This window comes from Pan paniscus, chromosome 20 (assembly GCF_029289425.2).
Source record: "Pan paniscus chromosome 20, NHGRI_mPanPan1-v2.0_pri, whole genome shotgun sequence".
Classification (NCBI taxonomy): domain Eukaryota; kingdom Metazoa; phylum Chordata; class Mammalia; order Primates; family Hominidae; genus Pan; species Pan paniscus.
In genome coordinates this window covers 13874248-13899980 of record NC_073269.2, presented here as the reverse complement: position 1 = coordinate 13899980, position 25733 = coordinate 13874248, and the positions used below count along the sequence as shown (strand labels likewise).

The 25733-nt window shown below is 44.1% G+C and overlaps 1 protein-coding gene across 3 annotated transcripts in view; it reads left to right on the top strand.

The window, feature by feature from the left end:
- The window catches only part of MUC16 (mucin 16, cell surface associated), a 239107-nt gene that overhangs the window by 136624 nt on the left and 76750 nt on the right, over nt 1-25733 (top strand). For all 3 annotated transcript variants that reach the window (XM_063599829.1, XM_055102885.2, XM_014342466.5), the window contains 14 exons: nt 7924-7959; nt 8203-8262; nt 12581-12708; nt 13020-13087; nt 17949-18121; nt 18769-18804; nt 19063-19128; nt 20029-20153; nt 20687-20754; nt 21348-21520; nt 21850-21885; nt 22147-22212; nt 25158-25288; nt 25511-25578. In XM_063599829.1, the coding sequence (XP_063455899.1) occupies nt 7924-7959; nt 8203-8262; nt 12581-12708; nt 13020-13087; nt 17949-18121; nt 18769-18804; nt 19063-19128; nt 20029-20153; nt 20687-20754; nt 21348-21520; nt 21850-21885; nt 22147-22212; nt 25158-25288; nt 25511-25578 (1234 nt within the window). The remainder of the gene's footprint in view (nt 1-7923; nt 7960-8202; nt 8263-12580; nt 12709-13019; nt 13088-17948; nt 18122-18768; nt 18805-19062; nt 19129-20028; nt 20154-20686; nt 20755-21347; nt 21521-21849; nt 21886-22146; nt 22213-25157; nt 25289-25510; nt 25579-25733) is intronic.

The following is a 25733-nucleotide window of genomic DNA, read 5'->3' as shown; positions in this document are numbered from 1 at the left end:
CTTCCTTCCTCCTTCCTTCCTTTCTTCCTTTCTTCCTGTCTTTTTCTTTCTTTCTTTCTTTTGGCAGAGTCTCACTCTGTCGCCCAAGCTGGAGTGCAATGGTGCAATCTCGGTTCACTGCAACCTCTGCCTCCCAGGTTCAAGCGATTCTCATGCCACATGCCACTATGCCTGGCTAATTTTTGTTTTTTTGTTTTTTTGGGGCTTTTTTGAGACAGAGTCTCAGTCTGTTGCGCAAGCTGGAGTGCAGTGGCATGATCTCGGGTCACTGCAACCTCCTTCTCCCAGGTTCAAGCGATTTTCCTGCCTCAGCCTCCTGAGTAGCTGGAACTACAGGCACGCACCATCACACCGGCTAATTTTTTGTGTTTTCAGTAGAGACAACGGTTTTGCAATGTGGGCCAGGCTTGTCTCGAACTGCTGACCTCAAATGATCCGCCCACCTCGGCCTCTCAAAGTGCTGGGATTACAAGTGTGAGCCACTGCACCAGGCCAAAAACTTGTATTTCAATAGTCATTGAGGCCGGGTGCAGTGGCTCACGCCTGTAATCCCAGCAGTTTGGGAGGCTGAGGCCAGTGGATCACGAGGTCAGGAGATCAAGACCACCCTGGCTAACACAGTGAAACCCCATCTCTACTAAAAATACAAAAAAAAATTAGCCGGGCATGGTGGCAGATGCCTGTAGTCCCAGCTACTCAGGAGGCTGAGGCAGGAGAATGGCGTGAACCTGGGAGGCGGAGCTTGCAGTAAGCGGAGATCGCACTGCTGCACTCCAGCCTGGGCAACAGAGAGCGACTCTGTCTCAAAAAAAAAAAAAAAAAAAAAAAAAAGTCATTGAGACCGACTCTGACTTAAAAGCAGTAATGAATGGTGTAGGTTTTGGTAAATTACAGGTCTTACTTTAAGTCCTGGTCCTCTCTTTTGCTCACTGTGTGGCCCCGGAAGAGCCATGTAACCTCTCCAGGCTTCAGTGTCCATTTTTAGAATGGAGTAAGTGAATAAGCTGTGTCCAATCATCTCTGGCCATATCAGCCTGATTTTTTTTTTCCTCCAGGGTCCAAACATCCCTCCACCCTCAGAGTCTTTGCACCTGGTGTTCTTGTCCTTCAAATCTCAGCTTGGATCACCCTTTATAAAGTACCATTTCCCCCATATATGCATCTTGCACACAGCCAATCTCTATTCTACCGCTATGCTCACTTCCTTCCTGGCAATTATTACTATAGCTGGGCCCTTGAACAGCATGAGGGTTCAGGGTGCTGACCCCTATGCATTCAAAAATCCACATATAACTTTTTTTTCTTTTGAGATGGAGTTTCACACTTGTTGCCCAGGCTGGAGTGCAGTGGCGCCATCTTGGCTCACCGCAAACTCTGCCTCCTGGGTTCAAGTGATTCTCCTGCCTCAGCCTCCTGAGTAGCTGGGATTACAGTCATGTGCCACCATGCCCAGCTAATTTTGTATTTTTAGTAGAGATGAGGTTTCTCCATGTTGGTCAGGCTGGTCTTGAACTCCTGACCTCAGGTGATCTGCTCGCCTTGGCCTCCCAAAGTGCTGGGATTACAGGATTGAGCCACCGCACCCAGCCGTAACTTTTGACTTTCCTTAACTTCACCGTGCCCAGCCATAACTTTTGACTTACTTAACTACTAATAGCCTACCATTGACCAGAAGGCCTTACTGATAACATAGTCAATGAACATATATTTTGTGTGCTACGTGTATTATATACTGTATTCTTACAATAAACTAAGAAGCTAGAGTTAAAATGTTATTAAGAAAATCATAAGTGGATCATCAAATCAAGTTCTTCTTTCTTTTTTGTTTTTTGTGAGATGGAGTCCTGGTTTGTCGCTCGGCCTGGAATCCAGTGGCACAGTCTTGGCTCACTGCAACCTCTGCATCCCAGGTTCAAGCGGTTCTCATGCCTCAGCCTTCCAAGTAGCTGGGATTACAGGAGTGCACTGCCATGCTTGGCTAATTTTTGTATTTTTAGTAGAGACGAGGTTTCACCATCTTGGCCAGGCCGGTCTTGAACTCCTGACCTCGGATGATTCGCTTACCTTGGCCTCCCAAAGTGTTGGGATTACAGGCATGAGCCACTGCACCTGGCCATTTTAAAGGTCTTCATCCTCGTCCTCTTCATGTTGAGCAGGCTGAGGAGGGGGAGGAAGAAGAGGGGTGGGTCTTGCTATCTCAAGAGTGGCAGAGGTGGAAGAAAATCCACGTATAAGTGGACCCATGCAGTTCAAACTCGTGTTGCTGGCGGGTCAGCTGTATTTGGATTTCTTGCCTGCTCAAGTATTTGTGCCCCAAGACCTGAGCACAAAAGATCTTGGCCCCACCTCTTCTCAATGAAATGTTCATGACTTGTTCAGCTTAGGCCACTGTGGGCTGAGAAAATTGAGGTTCCCTTGTGAGCTGAAATCACATATCAAAGGTGGAAGCCCTTCCCCTTTCTCTGGCTGGCTGAGGGATAGCCCAGATGGGTTATCTCAAACCTCACCTACTGAACACTATGGTCAGGTAAACAGTATTGGCTCCTTACGCCACATGCAGCTCAAAACTGAGATTGAGATGGGCTGTCTCTCTCTTTCCTTTCTTTCTCCAGCAGTTGTGAGTCCAGTCCTTATACCATTTACTCTCAACTTCACCATCACCAACCTGCTTTATACACCAGACATGGGGCACCCAGACTCCTTGATCTTCAACTCTACTGAGAAGACCTTGAATCACCTGGTAAGAGCTGGACAGTGCCTACCATGGCCCACCTTGCCCTTGCCCCACCTGGTCCACTCATTCTATCCTGCTCATCTCCCTTCCTTCCTCTAGCTCAATCCCTTGTTCAAGAACACCAGTATTGGTTCTGGCTACTCCAGCTGCAGACTGACCTTGCTCAGGTGAGACTTCCTTCCCTCACATCATGAAGGGCTGCACGCTCACAGGCAAGCTCACCTGGAGGTGAGGACCTGAGCCTGACGCCCAGTAAGCAAGGATTATCAATGACTGGGGTCTTCCATCAATGAAGACTTAGAAGGCACCCTCTCTGGCTGAGTATATCACAGAGGGCTTCCTGAAAGAGGTGTCTCTCAAGGACCTTAAATTATTTAGAGAAGCAGAGGCAGGGAGCGCTGAGGCTCACCTGTTAGAAAGGGCAGCATTGACTCATTAAGTGAACATGGAATGAGGTGCCTCAGGTCATGCCATGTGACAGGGGCTAAGGGTACTGAGAGAGTCAACCATGGGCCTTTCCCTCAAGAAGCCCACAATGTAGAGAAGGCAGCAACCACATGGACTTAAAACACTAGGAGAAACAGAGTTAGGACAACAATACACCTCTACACAGGGCCACAGGAGCCCAGAAAAAGGACTTTTAGCTCAACCTGGGAGAGCTGGGCAGAAGCTGGAGAAGATGATGCCTGAGCCAAGTTTGACAATTGAGTGAACAATGGCCAGAAGATAAACACTGGCAAAGATATTATTTAAAGGGGTGGCACATCTTACGGAATGGGATAGATGGAAGAAATAGCCTAGTACATGAAAAAAGTTCTATAAAATTCAAGAGTGTGGGGCAAGTAGCAATTGCATGCATGAATGAATGAAAAAATGGAAGGAAGGAAGGGAGTGATGGAGGGAGAGGAAGGGTGAGAGAGGGAGACGGGAAGAAAAAAGAGATGGGAGGAAAAAACACAGAATAGGAGGGAAGGAGAGAAGAAGGGAGGAGACAGGAAAAAAGAAGGAAGAGGAGGGAAGAAAGGAGATTGATGGGGGGACTGCCTGAGTGGATGGATGAGTGCATGGAGTATAGTTGCATGAGGAGTGAATGAATTGTGGGATGAGGGGGTGTCATCAAGAGTTCAGGGTGGAGTTGGGGTTAGAGGACATACTAGAGACATTTTATAGTATTTTAAGCATTAATAGTGTCTAGGGTGGGGCGCGGTGGCTCACGCCTGGAATCCCAGCACTTTGGGAGGCCAAGGCAGGCAGATCATGAGATCAGGAGATCAAGACCATCCTGGCCAACATGGTGAAATCCAGACTCTACTAAAAATACAAAAATTAGCCAGGTGTGGTGGCACCTGCCTGTAATCCCAGCTACTCGGGAGGCTGAGGCAAGAGAATCGCTTGAACCTGGGAGGCAGAGGTTGCAGTGAGCTGAGATCGCACCACTGCACTCCAGCCTGGCAACAGAGTGAGACTCCATCTCAAAAAAAAAAAAAAAAAAAAAAAGAGAGAGAGAGAGGTCAGTTAAGAATGAGACCCTGGAGATCAATCTCTTTACAGAAGGGAGACGGGGCTATATAAAGAAGACCCAGAAAGAAATGCATCTGAGAAACGAGACAACACCCAGTAAATAGAGATGTCCTAAGGCCAAGAATGTGGGAGTCTCCATTTTAAAGACAGAGTTGAGCAGACTATTTAACTCTCCCACGTCTCTGAATGTTCCCATTTGTATGTCCCGATCACTTCAGGACTGAGAAGGATGGGGCAGCCACCAGAGTGGACGCTGTCTGTACCTACCATCCTGACCCCACAAGACCTGGGCTGGACAGAGAGCATTTGTACCAGGAACTGAGCCAGCTGACCCACGACATCACCCAGCTGGGGCCCTACACCCTGGACAGAAACAGCCTCTATGTTAATGGTGAGTGTCTATACTGCAGCTGGGGTCTCCTACAATCCCAGGTCACTCTGCACCAGTAGTTCTTAACTAGGGGCAATTTTTCACCCCAGGACACATTTGACAGTGTCTGGAGACATTTTCATTTGTTTGTTTGTTTGTTTGTTTGTTTTCTGAGACAGAGTTTCACTCTTGTTGCCCAGGCTGGAGTGCAATGGCACGATCTAGGCTCACTGCAACCTCTGCCTCCCGGGTTCAAGCAATTCTCCTGCCTCGGCCTCCCAAGTAGCTGAGATTACAGGTGCCTGCCACCATGCCTGGCTAATTTTTGTATTTTTAGTAGAGATGGAGTTTCACCATGTTGGCCAGGCTGCTCTTGAACTCCTGACTTCAGGTGATCCGCCTGCCTTGGCCTCCCAAAGTGCTGGGATTACAGGCATGAGCCATGATGCCCGGCCATTTGCTAATGGCATCTAGTAAGTAGAGGCCAGAGATGTTGCAAAACATCCAACGATGCACAAAGCAGCCTCCTATCAAAACGCATTATCCAGACCAAAGTGTCAATAGGGCTGAGGTTGAGCATCTGCTGTACACTGATTCCAAGTTCTGGTACAAATCTCGTAGTTCTCTGAGGGCTCATCTTTCAATGCCTAGCACATCAAAGGAGGCCAATTTCCTCTTCCCTTTCACCTCCTGGTATGAAATGTTTCCTCCTCCACCTTGATCCTGTAAGAACCCAGCTGGAGTTCGCAGACGACGGGGAAAGAAATGGGTGAGGGAGGGTCTTATGGTTGAGTCTCTGCAGTGGGCACTGGGTGCCCAGTTCACCCTCCTCCCCTTCATTTTCCCCATCATGACAACTCAAGGCAAATTCTCAGTTTCCATGGGCCAGTGGAATCCACTGACTTCATGAAATAACCCCACCCTGAGCAAATACCCCTCAAATAATAACTGTTCACACAACATCAATGGCAACAATGACCCAAGCAGCAATGCCACCACCAGAATAGCAACCATAACAGCAGCTCATTTTCATCAAAAGGAAACTGTAGGGCCGGGCACAGTGGCTCACACCTATATTCCCAGCACTTTGGGAGGCTGAGGCAGGCAGATCACCTGAGGTCAGGAGTTCAAGACCAGCCCAACCAACATGGTGAAACCCCATCTCTACTAAAAATACAAAAACTAGCCAGGCTTGGTGGCATGTGCCTGTAATCCTAGCTACTCGGGAGGCTGAGGCAGGAGAATTGCTTGAACCCGGGAGGCAGAGGTTGCAGTCAGTTGAGATTGTGCCACTGCACTCCAGCCTGGGCGACAGAGCAAGACTCTGTCTGAAAAAAAAAAAAAAACGAATTGTGCCAGGAATTGTGATGAGAACTTTATATGCATTATCTCCTATTAATATTACCCAAACCTCCGTGAGTTACTATACTCATTTCTACAGAGAGCCTTTATGCATCCAGGGAGGAAGTAATTAGCCCAGAATTACTCAGTTATGACACAGGACAGTATGAAAACTCCAACCGAAGATTGGAGACTCATGAAAACTCCAGGCTCCTAACTACAAGACATCACTGTGGATCGTCCAAATAGAGCAAGCCCCAATCTCAGGACAGGAATGAGGCATGAATGGCCTCTATGCTAATGATCTAACCTAATGCTGAATTTGTTACTTCCCCTCTCTATCCACTTGGAGATTTCCTTTATATCTGACTTGAAATAGAGGATATATACTCCTCTATCCTTGACATAGGAGATAATACACAGAAAGTATTTCATTGTAGTATCAAGTACACATCCTGTTCTGTGTCCATAGGATTATGACTAATTTAGGGCACGGCTTAACAGTGTGGTACTATTGAATGACAGACAGATGTCTATTTTGTTGGATGCAGGACAAGCCATGTAACCTCTCCAGACTTTAGTGTCCCCTCTGTGGAATGGGATAAAAATACTACGTGGGATTGTTGTGATAATCAAATGAGATAATTCAGGAACAACCCAGATAAATTACAGGGCTGCCCTGGGTTCTGTCTTTCCTTGTATCTCTCACAGAGCCTCAAAGGAGATGCAATCCATGACCTAGAGAAACACTCAGGACAAATTCTCTTTTCCCCAGTTCCTTTCTTGCTCCAATGGCAACACCACCCCTCTCATCCTGAAGTCTCTTGTTTTTACCACCACACCCATTTTGCCAAATTTTCTCCAATATTCCAAACCATATGAAACCTTTCTTTCCTTCCTTCCGTCCTTTCCTTCCTTTCCTTCTTTCTTTCTTTTTTCTCTTCTCTTCTCTCCTTTTCTTTTCTTTTTGAGACATGGTCTCACTCTGTTGCACAGGCTGGAGTGCAATGGCACGATCTCTGCTCACTGCAACCTCCGCCTCCCAGGTTCAAGAGATTCTCTTGCCTCAGACTCCTGAGTAGCTGGGATTACAGGCGCCCACCACCATGCCACGCTAATTTTTGTGTTCTTAGTGGAGACAGGGTTTCACCATGTTGCCCAGGCTAGTCTTGAACTCCTGACCTCAAGTGATCTGCCCATCTCAGTCTCCCAAAATGCTAGGATTACAGGCGTGAGCCACCAAGCCCGGCCCCATATGAACCATTTCTATTCCTCATTTCTCTATACTTTTACCTAAAAACACCACTCCCTTCACCCATCGCATTTTTGTCAATTCTACATCACACACACACACATACACGCACACACACACACACACAGAGAAAGTAAGTTGGAAAAAAATTATACTATCATGAAATTTTGTGAAAGGAGGTAAGCTGAGAGAGTAAGAATCAAACTAAATTATCTTTATGGGTAGAAAGCACACTCATCCATACATGTGTCTTTCCACCCTTGTAATGTATTTATTATTATTGTTTGTGCATACTAGATTCCCAATAAATAGGGACAGCTATTATGGTATTTTTATTTCAGGAATAATAATAGTGATGATCTCCACCATTATTGTCAAAGGACAAAGCACAAAATATGTACCAAATAAAATATAGTCATTATCCTTCATTCACAAAAGATCTTGGCCCCACCTCTTCTCAATGAAATGTCCATGACTTGTTCAACTTTGGCCACTCTGGGCTGAGAGATGCAGGTTCCCTTGTGAGCTGAAGTCACACATCGAAGGTGGAAGCCCCTCCCCTCCCTCTGGCTGGCTGAGGGATAGCCCAGATGGGCTCATCATGAAAGTTTCCCATTATTTCCATTTCTAGATCTACCATCTTCCCCTCCCCTACCTCTCTCCCATCATAATTGTCCTTCTTTACTCTTTCCTCCCTATCTGCAGGTTATAACCGTCGGTACTGGACCCCTGCCACCAGCAGTGAGTATTCAAACCTGTGATATTCCAATGCCCTTGGGACCCTTCCTCCCCAAGGTGCATTCCTCAGAAGAGAAACTGATCATTCTCCCTCCCTACATGCCCAGCCACAGCCTCAGAGCAGCCCCTAACCTGTCAAGGTCTTGGTGTGAGTCAAGATAGAAGTCCAAATTCCAATGAGCAGTTCCTGTCCCATATTCCTTTAGGAAGACACCCAATCATTTCTCCATGTTCTTTTTTTCTCAGCTCCAGTGACTTCTACATTCTCCCCAGGGATTTCCACATCCTCCATCCCCAGCTCCACAGGTAGGAAGCTCCTCTCTGGCATCTATGAAATTTAACACTGCATGGTCTGTTCCCTGCTGACCACCCAGACTCAGCCTGTTCCACTCGCCCTCTCACTCTCTCTCTCTCTTTTTTTTTTTTTTACGGAGTCTTGCTCTGTCACCCAGGCTGGAGTGGAATGGTGTGATCTCGGCTCACTGCAACCTTTGCCTCCCAGGTTCACGTGATTCTCCTGCCTCAGCCTCCTAAGTAGCTGGGATTACAGGTGCACGCCACCATGCCTGGCTAAATTTTTGTATTTTTAGTAGAGACGGGGTTTCACCATGTTGGCCAGGCTGGTGTTGAACTCCTGACCTCAAGTGATCTACCCACCTTGGCCTCCCAAAGTGCTGGGATTATAGGCATGAGCCACCACGCCAGGCCCACTCTCTAAATTTTGGCCACCCTGCCTTGAGTGGTGTTCTAGCACCCTAACCTCTGTCTAAGCTCAGGAGCTTTGCACTAGTGATTCCTGGGGACCAGCTATGGTTGGTATCTTCTCAACTTTCTAATTTTTAAAAATTATTATTATTATTATTTTTTGAGATGGAGTCTCGCTCTGTCACCCAGGCTGGAGTGCAGTGGCACAATCTCGGCTCATTGCAACCTCTACCTCCCAGGTTCATGCAATTTTCCTGCCTCAGCCAGAAATTTTCTCAGTGGTCGAGATCGTGCCACTGCACTCCCGCCTGGGCAATGGAGCTAGGCTCCATCTCAAAAAAAAAAAAAAAAAAAAAAGATGGAAGTTGGGCATTCCTAACCCTTAACCCTGCCTTGTGATTCTGGAGTTATGAGATAGAACCTGGTGTCCCGTAATTTAAATTCTGCCTTCAGGCCTTATGTTTTGTGAGTCAGAACACTGAAAACTTTTTACATGCTGTAGACAGGATGTTCACTCTCCACATCCTCACCGCTCTGCTCTAATCAATTCAACCATTTATGTGACATGCCTAACCCCTCTCGGCTTGTACGTATGTAACATGTATTACAAAGCAAGTCATTCCATGATCAATGCTGTCACTTTTTCTAGGTGCTTTCAAAATTTGTTCTTCATCATTGATTTTCAGTAGTTTGATTACGATGTGTCTGGGCATGGTTTTCTTTGAGTTTATCCTGCTTAAAGTGTTCTCAGCTTCTTGAGTCTCAAAGTGTTTATTTTCTGCTCTGATTCTTTCTCCCCTTCGGACCTCCAATGAAATGATGTTGCCCCAAGAGACCCTGAGGTTCTGTTCATTTTGTTATTTACCAATCTTTTTTCCTCTCCGAATTTCAGGTTTAATAATTTTTTTTTTTTTTTTTTTTTTTGAGATGGAATCTCGCTCTGTCACCCAGGCTGGAGTGTAGTGGCGCGATCTCGGCTCACTGCAAGCTCCGCCTCCTGGGCTCACGCCATTCTCCTGCCTCAGCCTCCGGAGTAGCTGGGATTACAGGCACCCGCCACTATGCCCGGCTAATTTTTTGTATTTTTTAGTAGAGACGGGGTTTCACCGTGTTAGCCAGGATGGTCTCAATCTCCTGACCTCGTGATCCGCCCGCCTCAGCCTCCCAAAGAGCTGGGATTACAGGCGTGAGCCACCGTGCCCGGCCCAGGTTTAATAATTTTTATAGAATATTTTCACAATCACCAAGCCTTTTCTCTATCAGTTCCATTCTGCCTGCCCATCCATTGAATTCTTTTTATCTCAGTTACTTTATGTTTCAGTTCGAAAGTTTCTATTTGGTTAGATAGATAGATGTTATAACATATATGTTATATAAAAATATATTTATGGCTATACATATAACATATATGTTATATATAGTTATTTATATAGCCATAACTATATATAACCATATATAGTTATTTATATAGCCATAACTATATATAACCATATATAGTTATATATAACCATATATATAGTTACCATATAGTAACCACATATATAAAACGTATAGTTATATATATAGTGTCTCTCTATATATAGTTATATATATAGTTTCTATATCTGTAACTGTATATAGTTATATATGTATGTTTCTCTGTATATAAATATATATATTCCATATATATAGTTATACAAATTATATATATAACTGGGAGATGTTGGTAAAGGATGGCGTGAGGAAACCTAGAGCAGTCATGGTAATCCTCGCTCTGCTCCGAACTCCTCAAGAGCAGGAGAAGGGTCCTCCTCATTCTCCAGCCATGTTGACTTTGAGCAATTTACTTATCCTCTCAGTACCTCAGTTTCCTCACCTGCCAATTGAGGATAATAATATTTCATAAATTGTTTGCAAATGTTAAATGCAACTCTATGTAAGAACACCTAGCACAGGGGCTACCAGGGAATTTGGTTTAACAAATATTTATCAGGCACCTATTCTGGGCTGGGCAGGGGGATAAGATGTTGACTAAGTCAAATGCAGTCCCTCCCCTCACCAAGTTTACAGTGTATTGGGCAAGACTGAAATGGAATAAGCAATTACAATTGACAATAAAAGACAACCAAGTTATTGAGCACTTACTATACGGCATGCCATATGCTATGTATTATTTATTTTTAACTTTTCATTTTGAAATAAATAATAAATATAAAGTAAATAATAATATAAATAAATAATAAATAACTTTTCATTTTGAAATAAATAATAAATAAATTCAGGAGATGTTGCGAAAATAGTGTAGCATTCCCCTGTATCCTTCACCCAGTTTCTCCCCAATGGCTACATCTTACATAACTCTAATACAATATCAAAAGCAGCAAACTGACATTGTTAAAATCCATTTTACTGGTTTTACACGCGTGTGTGCATATGTGAGCTTGTGTATGTGCGTGTGTGTGCAGGCATGTGTGTGCATATGTGCATGTGTGCATGCGTGTGTGCATGCATGCATCTGTGTGCATGTGTGCACGTGTGTGCGTCTGTGCACGTGTGTGCATGCATGTGTGTGTGCGTGCGTGTGGGTAGCCCTATGCAATTTTTATCACATGGGCATAGCCCTATAATCCCACCACCATCAAGATTCAGAACTGTTCCATTCCCCCAAAGATTCCCCTCATGCTAGCCTTCATAATCATGCCCACTGAGCCCAACACTATTGCATAGAATAGCTATTCTGCTTTCCATCTCCATCTCCGTCTCTACAATTTTATTTTGAAGATGTTATATAAATGGAAATGTACAACATGTCACCTTTGAAATTGGCTTCTTTTCCACTCAATGTAATGCACTGGAGATGTGCTCTTTTTAACAGTCATGTAACCTTCCTAATTTCCCTCCAAAATATCATTATGCCCCTCGCCGCCTTTTTAAATTTTTTTTATTTTTTGAGACAGAGTCTCACTCTGTCGCCCAGGCTGGAGTGCAGTGGTATAATCTCAGCTCACTGCAGCCTCCGTCTCCCGGGTTCAAGGGATTCCCCTGCCTCAGCCTCCCAAGTAGCCAGGATTACAAGTGCATGCCACCACGCCTGGCTAATTTTTGTATTTTTAGTCGAGACGGGGTTTCATTGTGTTGGCCAGGCTGGTCTCGAATTCCTGACCTCAAGTGATCTGCCCGCCTTGGCCTCCCAAAGTGCTGGGAGCTCACAGGTGTGAGCCACCGCGCCTGGCCCATATTGCCCATTGTATTACAGCGGAAGAAACTGAGGTATGGACAGGTAACATGTCCATGGTCACTTGGCTGGTGAGGGGCAGAGAGGAGATTTGAAACCAAATCTGACTCACTAGTGTGGCCGTAACCACGGTAACTATGTCTCTCTACCATGTGGTCTCCTCTTTATTAAAGGAAGGGCAAGTTCTGGGAGTTTTGGGAGTTTTGGGCTTGAGTAGGGAAGGGTAGCCAAGTAAAGCAGGCGAGAGAAGGTCTGCTTTAAGGACTGCTGTTTGATTTTTATTGTTGTTGTTCAGTGTTCAATGGGATTGAGTTGACTCTTTTTTCCCTTCTTGTTCCCCAAAGCATGAGACTGTTCCAGTCCTTTTCCCTTTTAACTTCTCAGCTAGAGTTTGTTAGGGCGGGTATGGGCACCTGGCAGAGTCTGAGACCTCAGCTTCCAGTAGGCACACGTTCTGACCCAATACACCTACCCTGGTCCCCTAACCTGCTTCTGGTCCCCTAACCTGCTTCTGGGCCCAGGTAAGGCATTTTAGGAACATCCCACTTTTCTCCTTACCTGGCTTTCCATTATCCGTCCAAACTAAAGCACCCACCTGTCTGCTTCAGACTCTTGCTTCAAGCACTCCGTCTGGGTCCTCAGAAATTGACTTAGAGTCAGTTCAGATCTGACTCAGGCGTGGCCTTCTTTTCTCCTTCCTTGCAGCAGCCACAGTCCCATTCATGGTGCCCTTCACCCTCAACTTCACCATCACCAACCTGCAGTACGAGGAGGACATGCGGCACCCTGGTTCCAGGAAGTTCAACGCCACAGAGAGAGAACTGCAGGGTCTGGTGAGAGCCCCGCCCACCGTACTCCTCCCTCGCCCACTTAGATAAACCAGCCCACCTCACACTGCCTCGCCCACTGATGCCAGCCACGCCCACCTCATCCAACCCTAGCCACCTTTCCCTGCCCCACCCACTGATTTTAGCCAAGCCCACCTCACCCTACCCCGCCTACTGATGCCAGCCACGCCCACCTTTCCCTGCCCCGCCCACTGATTTCAGCCACGCCCACCTCACCCTGGTCCACCCCTCCAATGCCCCACTCTTCCTGGCTTCCCACAGCTGTTGTTTCTCACCTCCCCTCTCCTTCCTTGCAGCTCAAACCCTTGTTCAGGAATAGCAGTCTGGAATACCTCTATTCAGGCTGCAGACTAGCCTCACTCAGGTGAGACCCTCCCTAAGAAAAACACAGCCCAACAGGTGAATATGACCCTAGTCTCTGGGCTCCCTGACTCTGTTCATACTTGGAACAACTATTGCCCATGGATACTAAGCATCACCACCAGCAGCAGCAGATAACTATTCCTAAGACCCAAGGCACTGCATTATGTACTTTATATTTAATGCCTCATCAGTGCTTGCAACAGCCTCATGAAGCAGGAGCAGAAGGGGAAACTGAGGCCCAGGTTAAGTGGCTTGTGCCAGGACACACAAAGCAACTGCAGGACTTCAGGTTCTATATCCAAACTCCTATCCCTTAGGTGGCACTTCCTCCTCTGCCCCCATTATGAACTTGCAGCATGTGGAAAACCCCAATCTGACTTCCCTCTAAGGGAACTTGCCCAGAGAATCTAAGAGGGGAGGAAAGGAAGGCGTTCAGCCCTTACAGGCAGGAGGTCAGCTCCTGAGTGGCTCAGATGCAGCCACAGAGGGCCTGGCCGGTCTGAGGGTGACTGAGAGGCACCGAGGGCACTGTCCCTGAGTGCTGGAAAGGGCAGGTCTTTTAGGGTAGACAGCGGTTGATATCATTTCCTGCCTGGCATTCTCACCTTCCACACCTCTCTCACAGAATCTCCAAGTGTGGCTCTCCCAAGAGAGACTGTCAGTCATCTACCTCCAGTTTCCTTTCCTTCCCAGGGGGAAGAGGGGACGGGGGGCCCTAATGGCTAAGAGCATTGGTGAACTCAGGCAGACCTCAGTTCTAAACCAACCCAGCTCTGCCATTTACTATCTGTGACTCTGAGCAAGTGCCTGAAGCCTTCTGTGCCCTATTTCCTGACATATTATATATATAAAATACATATATTATATATAGACATATATTTTATATACATATTGAGGCATATTTTATAAACATGTTTATAGACACATTTTTATATGCATGTTATATACATATATAACAAGTTATATATAATGTATATGTTATACATATTGTTATATTGTATACATGTTATATATGTTATAGCATATATAGTACAAGTTATATATAACACATACATTATGTTACATATAATGTATGTGTTATATATGATATATATAATTATATATTATATAAAGCTTTTATATATAATTATATATTATATATAATGTTATATATAACTATGTTATATATAATTATATATAATATATAATTGTTATATATAATTATATATAATATATAATTGTTATATATAGTTATATATTATAATTGTTATATATTATATACAACATATAACATACATTATATATTGTTATATATAATATAATATATATAACATATGTATAACTTTTATGTTATACATAATGTATATAACATATATGTGTATGTGTGATGTATATAACATATGATATAATATAACAATATTATGTTATAACATATAACATATGTTATAATAGAACAATATTATATGTTATAATATATACTATCTGTCATATGTAACATATACATTATATTTTATAAATCAGTTTAATATACATTATGTTACATATAATGTATGTTATATATGATATATGATGTATAATTATTTATTATACATAATTGTTATATATAATGTATACATTGTATTTGTTATGTATTATATACAACATATAACATATACATTATGTATTGTTGTATATAATGTAATATATACATATATAACGTGTATAACTTATGTTATATATAATGTATATAACATATATGTGTATGTGATGTATATAACATATCTGACATTAACATATAACATGTTATAATATAACATATATGTTACATATAATATACATCATGTATAATAATATGTGTATATATAATATATTAAATCATATAAGTATAAATACATATAATATTCAAATATATATTATATATAGTATACATGTGGATACATACAACTACATATACCTAGTATATATTCTATATATAAACAGTCCATGAATTACAATGATTCAACTTATGATTTTTCAAACTTTGTGATAATGCCATAGCAATATGCATTCAGTAGAAAGCATACCTTCAACACCCATGCAACCATTCTGTCATTCACTTTCAGTACAATATTCAATAAATTATATGAGATATTCAACAGTTTATTATAAAATAGGCTTTGTGTTAGGTGATTTTGCCCAAATGTAGGCTAATGTAAGGGTTCAGAGCATGTTTAAGGTAGGATAGGCTAACCTATCATGTTCTGTAGGTTAGGTATAGTCGATTTTTATTTTTATTTTTATTTTTGAGACAGAGTCTTGCTCTGTAACCCAGACTGGAATGCACGGGTGCGATCATAGCTCACTGCAGCCTCGAACTCCTGGGCTCAAGTGATCCTCCTACCTCAGCCTCCCGAGTAGCTGGGACTACAGGTGTGTGCCACCACACCTGGCTATTTTTTTTTAATTTTTTTTTTGTGGAGAGGAGGGTCTTGCCATGTTGCCCAGGTGGCCTTGAACTCCTGGGCTCAAGGAATCCTCCCACCTTGGCCTCCCAAAATCCTGGGATTACAGGTGTGAGCCATCACGCCTGGCTACAGAGCATTTTTGACTTATGACATTTTCAGTTCACAATGGATTTGTCAGGGCTGGGCATGATGGCTCACACCTGTCATCCCAGCACTTTGGGAGGCTGAGGCAGGTGGATCACTTGAGGCCAGGAGTTTGAGACCAGGCTGTCCAAATGGCAAAATCTTGTCTCTACTAAAAATACAAAAATTAGCCAGGCGTGGTGTGACAACTGTAGTTCCAGCTACTCGGGAGACTGAAGCGTGAGAATCACTTGAACTTAGGAGATGGAAGTTACAGTGAGTCAAGATCACACCACTGCACTCCAGCCTGGATGACAGAGCAAGACTCTTTTCTCCAAAAAACAAAAAACAGGCTGGGTGCATGGCTCATGCCTGTAATCCCAGCACTTTGGGAAGCTGAGGCAGGTGTATCACCTGAGGTCAGTAGTTCAAGATCAGCTTGGCAAACATGGAGAAAACCCATCTCTACTAAAAATACAAAAATTAGCTGGGTGTGGTGGTGGGTACCTGTAGTCCCAGCTACTCGGGAGGCTGAGGCAGGAGAATGGATTGAACCTGGGAGGCAGAGGTTGCAGTGAGCCGAGATCACACCACTGAACTCCAGCCTGAGCAGCAGAGTGAGACTCCATCTCCAAAAACAAAAGAAAACAAAAACAAAAAAATAAAATAAAAAACATGGGTTTATCAGGACATAATACCATCATGAGTCAAGAAGCATCTAAATGTACATGGTAGTTATATAAAAATAGTTATATAGTTATATACAATAGTTATATATAAACCAGTTTAATATATGTTAGGTAGAGGTATATGGTGGTTATATAAAAAATAGTTATATAATAGTTATAGAGTTCTATAATTATATAAAATAGTTATATATAAACCAGTTTAATATATGTTAGGTAGAGGTATAATAATATATATTATATATACTATATAATATAATGTATAAAATGCAAAACGATATCATATATTTCTATATTAAGTTTATATTTACAGATCTACATTTTATATATTTTATCTTATATATAATTGTGTTGTACATAATATAATTAGTATAGTACTGACTTGGGGAATTGAGCAGTACCAACCCATAGGGATGTTTGAGGATGAAAATATGTGATTATGAATACAAAATGCTGGGCCTGCTGCATAGGAAGTATTTAATAAATGGTAGTTGTTACTATAAAGTCGTTCCTACTATAGAGCTACTCACAACCCTGGGACGTAGGGAAAGAGCCCGTTTCTCTCTAATCACTCAATAGTAGGTGGCTAGGTAGGTGAGTCCACGTCCTGTGGCCGGGAACAGGTGCTGAGACATGAAGACCTTCTGACTGCATGTTGGACCAGCCACAGTTTCAGACGGACCAGCCAAAAAGGGCATTTTCCCCAAGCCATTTAGCTCCCTTGAGTCTCATAACAAATCTCCTAGCCCTGCTGGTCCATAGGATCTAGAGAGGATGACTTGAACCTTCTGATCCCACCATTTGAAAACGCCATGCCATGGGCACCAGTAGGAGGGCCACTGCTACGTGCACCAGTACAAGGGCCACTGCTATGGATTACAGATTAACCCTAAGTATAGCTGTCGCACACCTAGTACTTTAGGAGGCTTATTCGGGGCCATGCAGATCCCTGGCATTATTATCCTAGGATCCTACACCAAGCAAAGCAGGAGCTGCCCCTCCTCATAAACCCATAAGCCCTTCTCTTGAGCAAAGCAGCTGGGAAGGCCAGAAGTTATTCAGGCTCCCCTCTGCCCCGGTTCCAAAGACAGACAGCTCAAGCCTACATGCAGCAAACCCTATAAAAGTGTCACCTCTTGGCATTTCTGCAATGGTAATGCTTTCTGCTTCCACTAATCATCCTAGTAATTTGTTTATGGTGGGCATCTCTCTGATGAGAACCACATTCTTTTTTTTTTTTTTTTTTGAGATAGAGTCTCACTCTGTTGCCCAGACTGGAGTGCAGTGGCGCGATCTCGGCTCACTGTAACCTTTGGCTCCTAGGTTCAAGCAATTCTCCTGCCTCAGCCTCCCAAGTAGCTGGGACTGCAGGCACGTACCACCATGCCCAGCTAATTTTTGTATTTTTAGTTGAGACAGGGTTTCACCATGTTAGCCAGGATGGTCTCAATCTCTTGACCTCATGATCCACCTGCCTTGGCCTCCCAAAGTGTTGGGATTACAGGCATGAGCCACCATGCCCGGCCTGAGAGCCACATTCTTGTTAACCACAGTTTCCCCAGAGTCCGCATTAGGGGTTGACAAAGAGTGGAAAGGAAGGACAAAAGGATGGAGAGGTGGATGGACTAAGCATATGTAGGTTCTTACCCAGGCCAGAGAAGGATAGCTCAGCCACGGCAGTGGATGCCATCTGCACACATCGCCCTGACCCTGAAGACCTCGGACTGGACAGAGAGCGACTGTACTGGGAGCTGAGCAATCTGACAAATGGCATCCAGGAGCTGGGCCCCTACACCCTGGACCGGAACAGTCTCTATGTCAATGGTGAGCAGCTGTGATTGGTTGGAGGCTCTTCCTCCTTGCTGAGCAGCCTGTAATCTCTGGCTTGAGGTCACACTCACTGTCAGGCAATTGAAAATTTGGTCCTGTGCTCTACATGGGATGACTAATTTCCGGACTTCATGGTATCTTTTTTTTTTTTTTTTTTTTTTTGAGATGGAGTCTCGCTCTGTCACCAGGCTGAGGTGCAGTGGCATGATCTCAGCTCCCTGCAACCTCCGCCTCCCGGATTCAAGCAATTCTCCTGCCTCAGCCTCCTGAGTAGCTGGGACTACAGGTGCATGCCACCACATCCAGCTAATTTTTGTATTTTTAGTAGAGACAGGGTTTCACCATGTTGGCCAGGATGGTCTCAATCTCTTGACCTTGTAATCCACCTTGCCTTGGTCTCCCAAAGTACTGGGATTACAGGCTTGAGCCACCACACCTGGCCAGGACTTCATGGTTTCTTCATCATCATGGAATGAATTCCATCAGGGCATTCTTCCCTGATGTGAGGGCACTGATAGGAAATCTTTAATGGTCCCTGCTGCATGAAACTCCTTCCATTGCACCAGGGTAGCCCTGACCCCTGTTTGGTCCCCCACATCTGCTTGTAACTTACCCACACTCCTCCCTCCTTCTCTATGCAGGTTTCACCCATCGAAGCTCTATGCCTACCACCAGCAGTGAGTATTCAACTCATGTCCACATGCCCATGATCCTACACCAAGCAAAGCAGGAGCTGCCCCTCCTCATAAACCCATAAGTCCTCCCCTTGAGCAAAGCAGCTGGGAAGGCAGAAATTATTCAAGCTCCCCTCTGCCCCAGTTTCAAAGACAGACTCAGCTCAAGCCCACATGCAGCAAACCCTATAAAAGTGTCACCTCTTGGCATTTCTGCCATGGTAATGCTTTCTGCTCTCACTAATGAGGACTTCTCCTCAGCTCCTGGGACCTCCACAGTGGATGTGGGAACCTCAGGGACTCCATCCTCCAGCCCCAGCCCCATGAGTAAGTACCAGTCAATGGCATCTCTATTAGAGCATGCTATCTCTGTCATTTTTACTTAGATGAAGATGGAAAATCATAGCAAATCTACTGATAGTGAGTGGACCAACGAAATTTGTTGGCCACCTCGTGTGTACCAGATCCTAGAGATACAGGAGGGAAAACAAAACCAACACAAAATTTCTGCTCTTAGTGAGCTTGTATTCTTGTCATGATGATGATGATGGTGGTGGTGCTGTTGATGACGATGATGATGATGATGATGCTTGTGATACTGTTGATGATGGTGATAGTGATGTTGATGACAATGATGATGATGATGATGATGTTGAAGAAGATGCTGGTGATGGTGGTGGGGGTTATTATGGTAATAATGATACGTTGAGTGTGACGATGATGGTGGTGGTGTTGATGATGATGATGATTATTATTATGCTAGTGACATTGATGATGGTAATGGTGATATCGATGACAATGACAATGATGGTGATGAGGATGATGTCGGTGATGGTGGTGGGGTTATGATGTTAATGATATGTTGAATGTGATGATGGTGATGATGATGTTTGTGGTTCATGATGGGGATTGTCATGGTGGTGCTGGTGGTACTTGTGATGACAATAATGATAATAATAATGATGACAATGATAGTGATGATGGTGATGGTGATAATAAAGATAACAGATATCACCTTACAATATTGAGCACTAAATATGTAACAAGAGCTATGCTCAGTATCTAACTACTATTATATAATCTACTTTAGAAAATGAATTGTATCATAGATAAGAAAGGCGTGGAAAATATTTATTATGTCACTCAATTTAATTGCTGCGTATGGTTATTACAAAGTGCTATTCTCTCTACTTTGAACATAATGTTTATTTCACACTCACACTACAGCTGCTGGCCCTCTCCTGATGCCGTTCACCCTCAACTTCACCATCACCAACCTGCAGTACGAGGAGGACATGCGTCGCACTGGCTCCAGGAAGTTCAACACCACGGAGAGAGTCCTGCAGGGTCTGGTTAGTGTCCTGCCCTCCACACTCTGCCCTGCTCATGATACCCAGTCCTTCTTACATCATCCATGCCAGGGCAATGGAAGAATATCACACCCAACTCACTCTTGCCCCAAGAGATGCAAGCCTCAGCCGGGAGCAGTGGCTCATGCCTGTAATACCAGCACTTTGGGAGGCCAAGGCGGGTGGATCACCTGAGGTCAGGAGTTTGTGACCAGCCTGGCCAACATGGTGAAACCTCATCTCTACTAAAATACAAAAATTAGCCAAGCATGGTGGTGCATGCCTGTAATCCCAGCTACTTGGGAGGGTGAGGCAAGAGAATCACTTGAATCAAGGAGGCAGAGGTTGCAGTGAGTCAAGATCATGCCACTTTACTCCAGCCTAGGCAAAACAGCGAAACTCCATCTCACAAAAAAAAGAAAAAAAGAGACAGATGCAAGCCTCCCCCACCGAGGCCAGCCCTGCCCACCTCACTTCTGCCTGGCTCTTACATAAAACTTAGCCCTCCTACTCACCGCCCTCTCCCTCCTCCACAGCTCAAGCCTTTGTTCAAGAACACCAGTGTTGGCCCTCTGTACTCTGGCTGCAGATTGACCTTGCTCAGGTGAGAACTTAGAATTTCCAGCCTGGCTGCCCCACTTGTACTCACTCCAAAAGACTTTGCACTGCTTCCTTGCTGCACTTCCTAGGGATATCCTCACCAAAGATGGAATTCAGGAGTCACAGGCTTCAGGATCAGTGTGTTTCCTGACAGTAACACCCCTACACTCCACCTCAACAGAGAGACTCTGCATGGCACATCATCAGGATTGAGCCTCTCCCTTTATCATCCCTCTGAATTCCCTCCATTCCCTGTGCCTCCCTTTCCTTTACATGTTAAATTCTGTCCCCAGGATTTCTTTCAGGACAATCATGCCTCATCCACGTGATTTCATCCTCATTTCGAGCTCTTCACTGGGCTCAAGTCCGGCTCCCCTGTCTCGTCCATGAAAATGTCAGTTTCATCTTGTCATTGTATCCGTTACTCTGCTCACAGTCCTCAGCAAGCCAATAGTCCATGCACTAAGAGTCGATGTGGCTTCTCACCTCTTTCCCAGGTTTCTCATTTCTCTGGTCCTTGCTGTCCTTCCCTCAGCAATCGCAAGACCCTTCCGAGATAATCTTTTCATTGTCATTTTTCCCACTGACCCTCCCCAGGCTCGAGAAAGATGGGGCAGCCACTGGAGTGGATGCCATCTGCACCCACCGCCTTGACCCCAAAAGCCCTGGACTCAACAGGGAGCAGCTGTACTGGGAGCTAAGCAAGCTGACCAATGGCATTGAAGAGCTGGGCCCCTACATCCTGGACAGGAACAGTCTCTATGTCAATGGTGAGTGGCTGTGATGTGGTTGAAATCTCTTCCCCCTTGCTGGGCAGCCTCTAATCTCTAACTAGAGGTCACACTCCCTGCCTGGCCTTTGAAAATTCTGTCATGTGCTCTACATGGGATGACTAAGGTCTGGACTTCATGGTTTCCTTACCATCATGGACTGTGTTCCCTCAGGGGATTCTTTCCTGATGTGAGGATGCTGATAGGAAATCTTCAATGGTCCCTGTACCATGAAACTCAGTTCATTGCACCAGGGTAGCATTGACCTACATTTGGTCCCCCACCTCTCCTTGTCTCTTACCCACTCTCCTCCCTCCTTCTCTATGCAGGTTTCACTCATCAGAGCTCTGTGTCCACCACCAGCAGTGAGTATTCAACTCATATCCACATGCCTCGGTTCCTACACCAAGAGGAGCAGGAGCTGGCCCCTCCTCATAAACCCATTAAGTCCTCTTCATAAGCAAAGGATTTAGGAGGGCAGAAGTTATTTAAGTGCTCCTCTGCCCAGCTCAAGAGACCGACCCAGCTCAAGCTACACATGCAACAAACCCCATAAATAGTCTCCCCTCTTGCCATTTCTGCCAAGAGAGTGCTTTCTGCTTTCACTGATGAGAACTTTTCCTCAGCTCCTCAGACCTCCACAGTGGATCTTGGAACCTCAGGGACTCCATCCTCCCTCTCCAGCCCCACAAGTAAGTATCAGTCAATGACATCTCTATGAGAGCATAGCTGATTAGTGTAAACATCTCTGTCATTTTCACTCAAATAAAGATGGAAAATCATAGTAAATCTAGTGATACTGAGTGGACAAATTTGTTTGTTTGTTTTTTCTCATCCTTTTCACTTTTTTTTATTAAACTTTAAGTTTTAGGGTACATGTGCACAATGTGCAGTTTAGTTACACATGTATACATGTGCCATGCTGGTGTGCTGCACCCATTAACTCATCATTTAGCATTAGGTATATCTCCTAATGCTATCCCTCCCCCGTCCCCCACCCTGCAACAGTCCCCAGAGTGTGATATTCCCCTTCCTGTGTCCACGTGTTCTCATTGTTCAATTCCCACCTATGAGTGAGAACATGCAGTGTTTGGTTTTTTGTCCTTGCGATAGTTTACTGAGGATGATTTCCAATTTCATCCATGTCCCTACAGAGACATGAACTCATCATTGTTATGGCTGCATAGTATTCCATGGTGTGTATGTGCCACATTTTCTTAATCCAGTCTATCGTTGGACATTTGGGTTGGTTCCAAGTCTTTGCTATTGTGAATAGTGCCGCAATAAACATACGTGTGCATGTGTCTTTATAGCAGCATGATTTATAATCCTTTGGGTATATACCCAGTAATGGGATGGCTGGGTCAAATGGTATTTCTAGTTGTAGATCCCTGAGGAATCGCCACACTGACTTCCACAATGGTTGAACTAGTTTACAGTCCCACCAACAGTGTAAAAGTGTTCCTATTTCTCCACATCCTCTCCAGCACCTGTTGTTTCCTGACTTTTTAATGATTGCCATTCTAACTGGTGTGAGATAGTATCTCGTTGTGGTTTTGATTTGCATTTCTCTGATAGCCAGTGATGGTGAGCATTTTTTCATGTGTTTTTTGGCTGCATAAATGTCTTCTTTTGAGAAGTGTCTGTTCATGTTCTTCACCCACTTTTTGATGGGGTTGTTTGCTTTTTTCTTGTAAATGTGTTTGAGTTCACTGTAGATTCTGGATATTAGCCCTTTGTCAGATGAGTAGGTTGTGAAAATTTTCTCCCATTTTATAGGTTGCCTGTTCACTCCGACGGTAGTTTCTTTTGCTGTGCAGAAGCTCTTTAGTTTAATTAGATCCCATTTGTCAATTTTGGCTTTTGTTGCCATTGCTTTTGGTGTTTTAGACATGAAGTCCTTGCTCATGCCTATGTCCTGAATGGTAATGCCTAGGTTTTCTTCTAGCGTTTTTATGGTTTTAGGTCTAACGTTTAAGTCTTTAATCCATCTTGAATTAATTTTTGTATAAGGTGTAAGGAAGGGATCCAGTTTCAGCTTTCTACATATGGCTAGCCAGTTTTCCCAGCACCATTTATTAAATAGGGAATCCTTTCCCCATTGCTTGTTTTTCTCAGGTTTGTCAAAGATCAGATAGTTGTAGATATGTGGCATTATTTCTGAGGGCTCTGTTCTGTTACACTGATCTATATCTCTGTTTTGGTACCAGTACCATGCTGTTTTGGTTGCTGTAGCCTTTTGGTATAGTTTGAAGTCAGGTAGCATGATGCCTCCAGCTTTGTTCTTTTGGCTTAGGATTGACTTGGCGATGCGGGCTCTTTTTTGGTTCCGTATGAACTTTAAAGTAGTTTTCTCCAATTTTGTGAAGAAAGTCATCGGTAGCTTGATGGGGATGGCAATGAATCTATAAATTACCCTGGTCAGTATGACCATTTTCCCGATATTGATTCTTCCTACCCATGAGCATGGAATGTTCTTCCATTTGTTTGTATCCTCTTTTATTTCATTGAGCAGTGGTTTGTAGTTCTCCTTGAAGAGGTCCTTCACGTCCCTTGTAAGTTGCATTCCTAGGTATTTTATTCTCTTTGAAGCAATTATGAATGGGAGTTCACTTATGATTTGGCTCTGTGTTTGTCTGTTATTGGTGTATAAGAATGCTTGTGACAAATTTGTTTTGGCCACCTACTGTGTACCAGACCCCAGGAATACAGTAAGAAAAAGAAAATCAATTTTAAAAAAATCTATGCCCTCAGTGAGCTTGTATTCTTGTGATGATGATGATGGTGGTGGTAGTTACAATGGTAATGATGATGTGTTGAGTGGGATGATGATGATTGTGGTGGTGACATTGTTTATGATGATGATGATGATGATGGTCATACTGTTGATGATGGCAGTAGTGATGTTGATGATGATGGTGATGGTGTTGAGGATGATGCTGGTGATGGTAGAGGAGGTTATGATGGTAATTATGATGTATTGAGTGTGATGATGATAGTGATAGTGTTGCTGTTTATAATGATGATAGTGGTGATCTTGATGATGGTGGTGGTGATGTTGATGACAATGATGATGGTAATGAGGATGATGCAGGTGATGGTGGTGGAGATTGTGATGGTAATGATGTCGTATTGAGTATGATGGTGATGATGATGGTGGTAGTGTTGCTGTTTATAATGATCATGATAATGATAGTGTTGATGTTGATGGTGGTGGTGATGTTGATAACAATGATGAGGATGGTGATAAGGATGATTCAGGTGATGGTGGTGGGGTTATGATGGTAATGATGATGTGTTGAGAGTGATGATGTTTGTGGTGGTCATAATGGGGATTATCATGGTGGTGATGATGATAATGATGGTGATGGTGACGATGATGGTGATGGTGATGATGATGATAATAAAGTTAACAGAAAATGTCAGACAGTATTGAGCAATAAATATTCACCAACAGCTATGCTAAGCACCTACTATTATATAATATACTTTTATAAAAATAAATTATATTATTATAGGCAAGGGAGGCATGGAAAATATTTTGTCACTCAATTTAAATTCTGCATATATTGAAAGATAAGTCTATTGCAAACTCCTATTTTCTCTGCTTTGAACATAGTGTTTATTCCCATTCCAGTTATGGCTGCTGGTCCTCTCCTGGTACCATTCACCCTCAACTTCACCATCACCAACCTGCAGTATGGGGAGGACATGGGTCACCCTGGCTCCAGGCAGTTCAACACCACAGAGAGGTTCCTGCAGGGTCTGGTGAGAGCCCCACCCACTTTACTCCTGCCCCATCCCAGATACATCTATGCCAGGGCTATGGAAGAAGATTGTATCCATCTCACCCTTGCCCACAAAAGATGCAAGCCCTGCTCACTGAGGCCAGCCATGCCCACTGGTGCCTGCCTGCTCCACCCACCTGACTTCTGCCCCACACACATGCACCTTAGCCCTCCTACTCACTTTCCTCTCGCTCCTCCACAGCTTGGTCCCATATTCAAGAACACCAGTGTTGGCCCTCTGTACTCTGGCTGCAGACTGACCTCTCTCAGGTGAGACCTTAGAAGATCCAGCCTGGCTGCCCCAGTTGTTCCCACTCCAATAGATTTTGCACTGCTTCCTTGCTGCACCTCCTAGGGATATCCTCACCAAAAGGGGAATTCAGGAGTCACTGGCTTCTGGACCAATGTGTTTCCTGATAGTAACA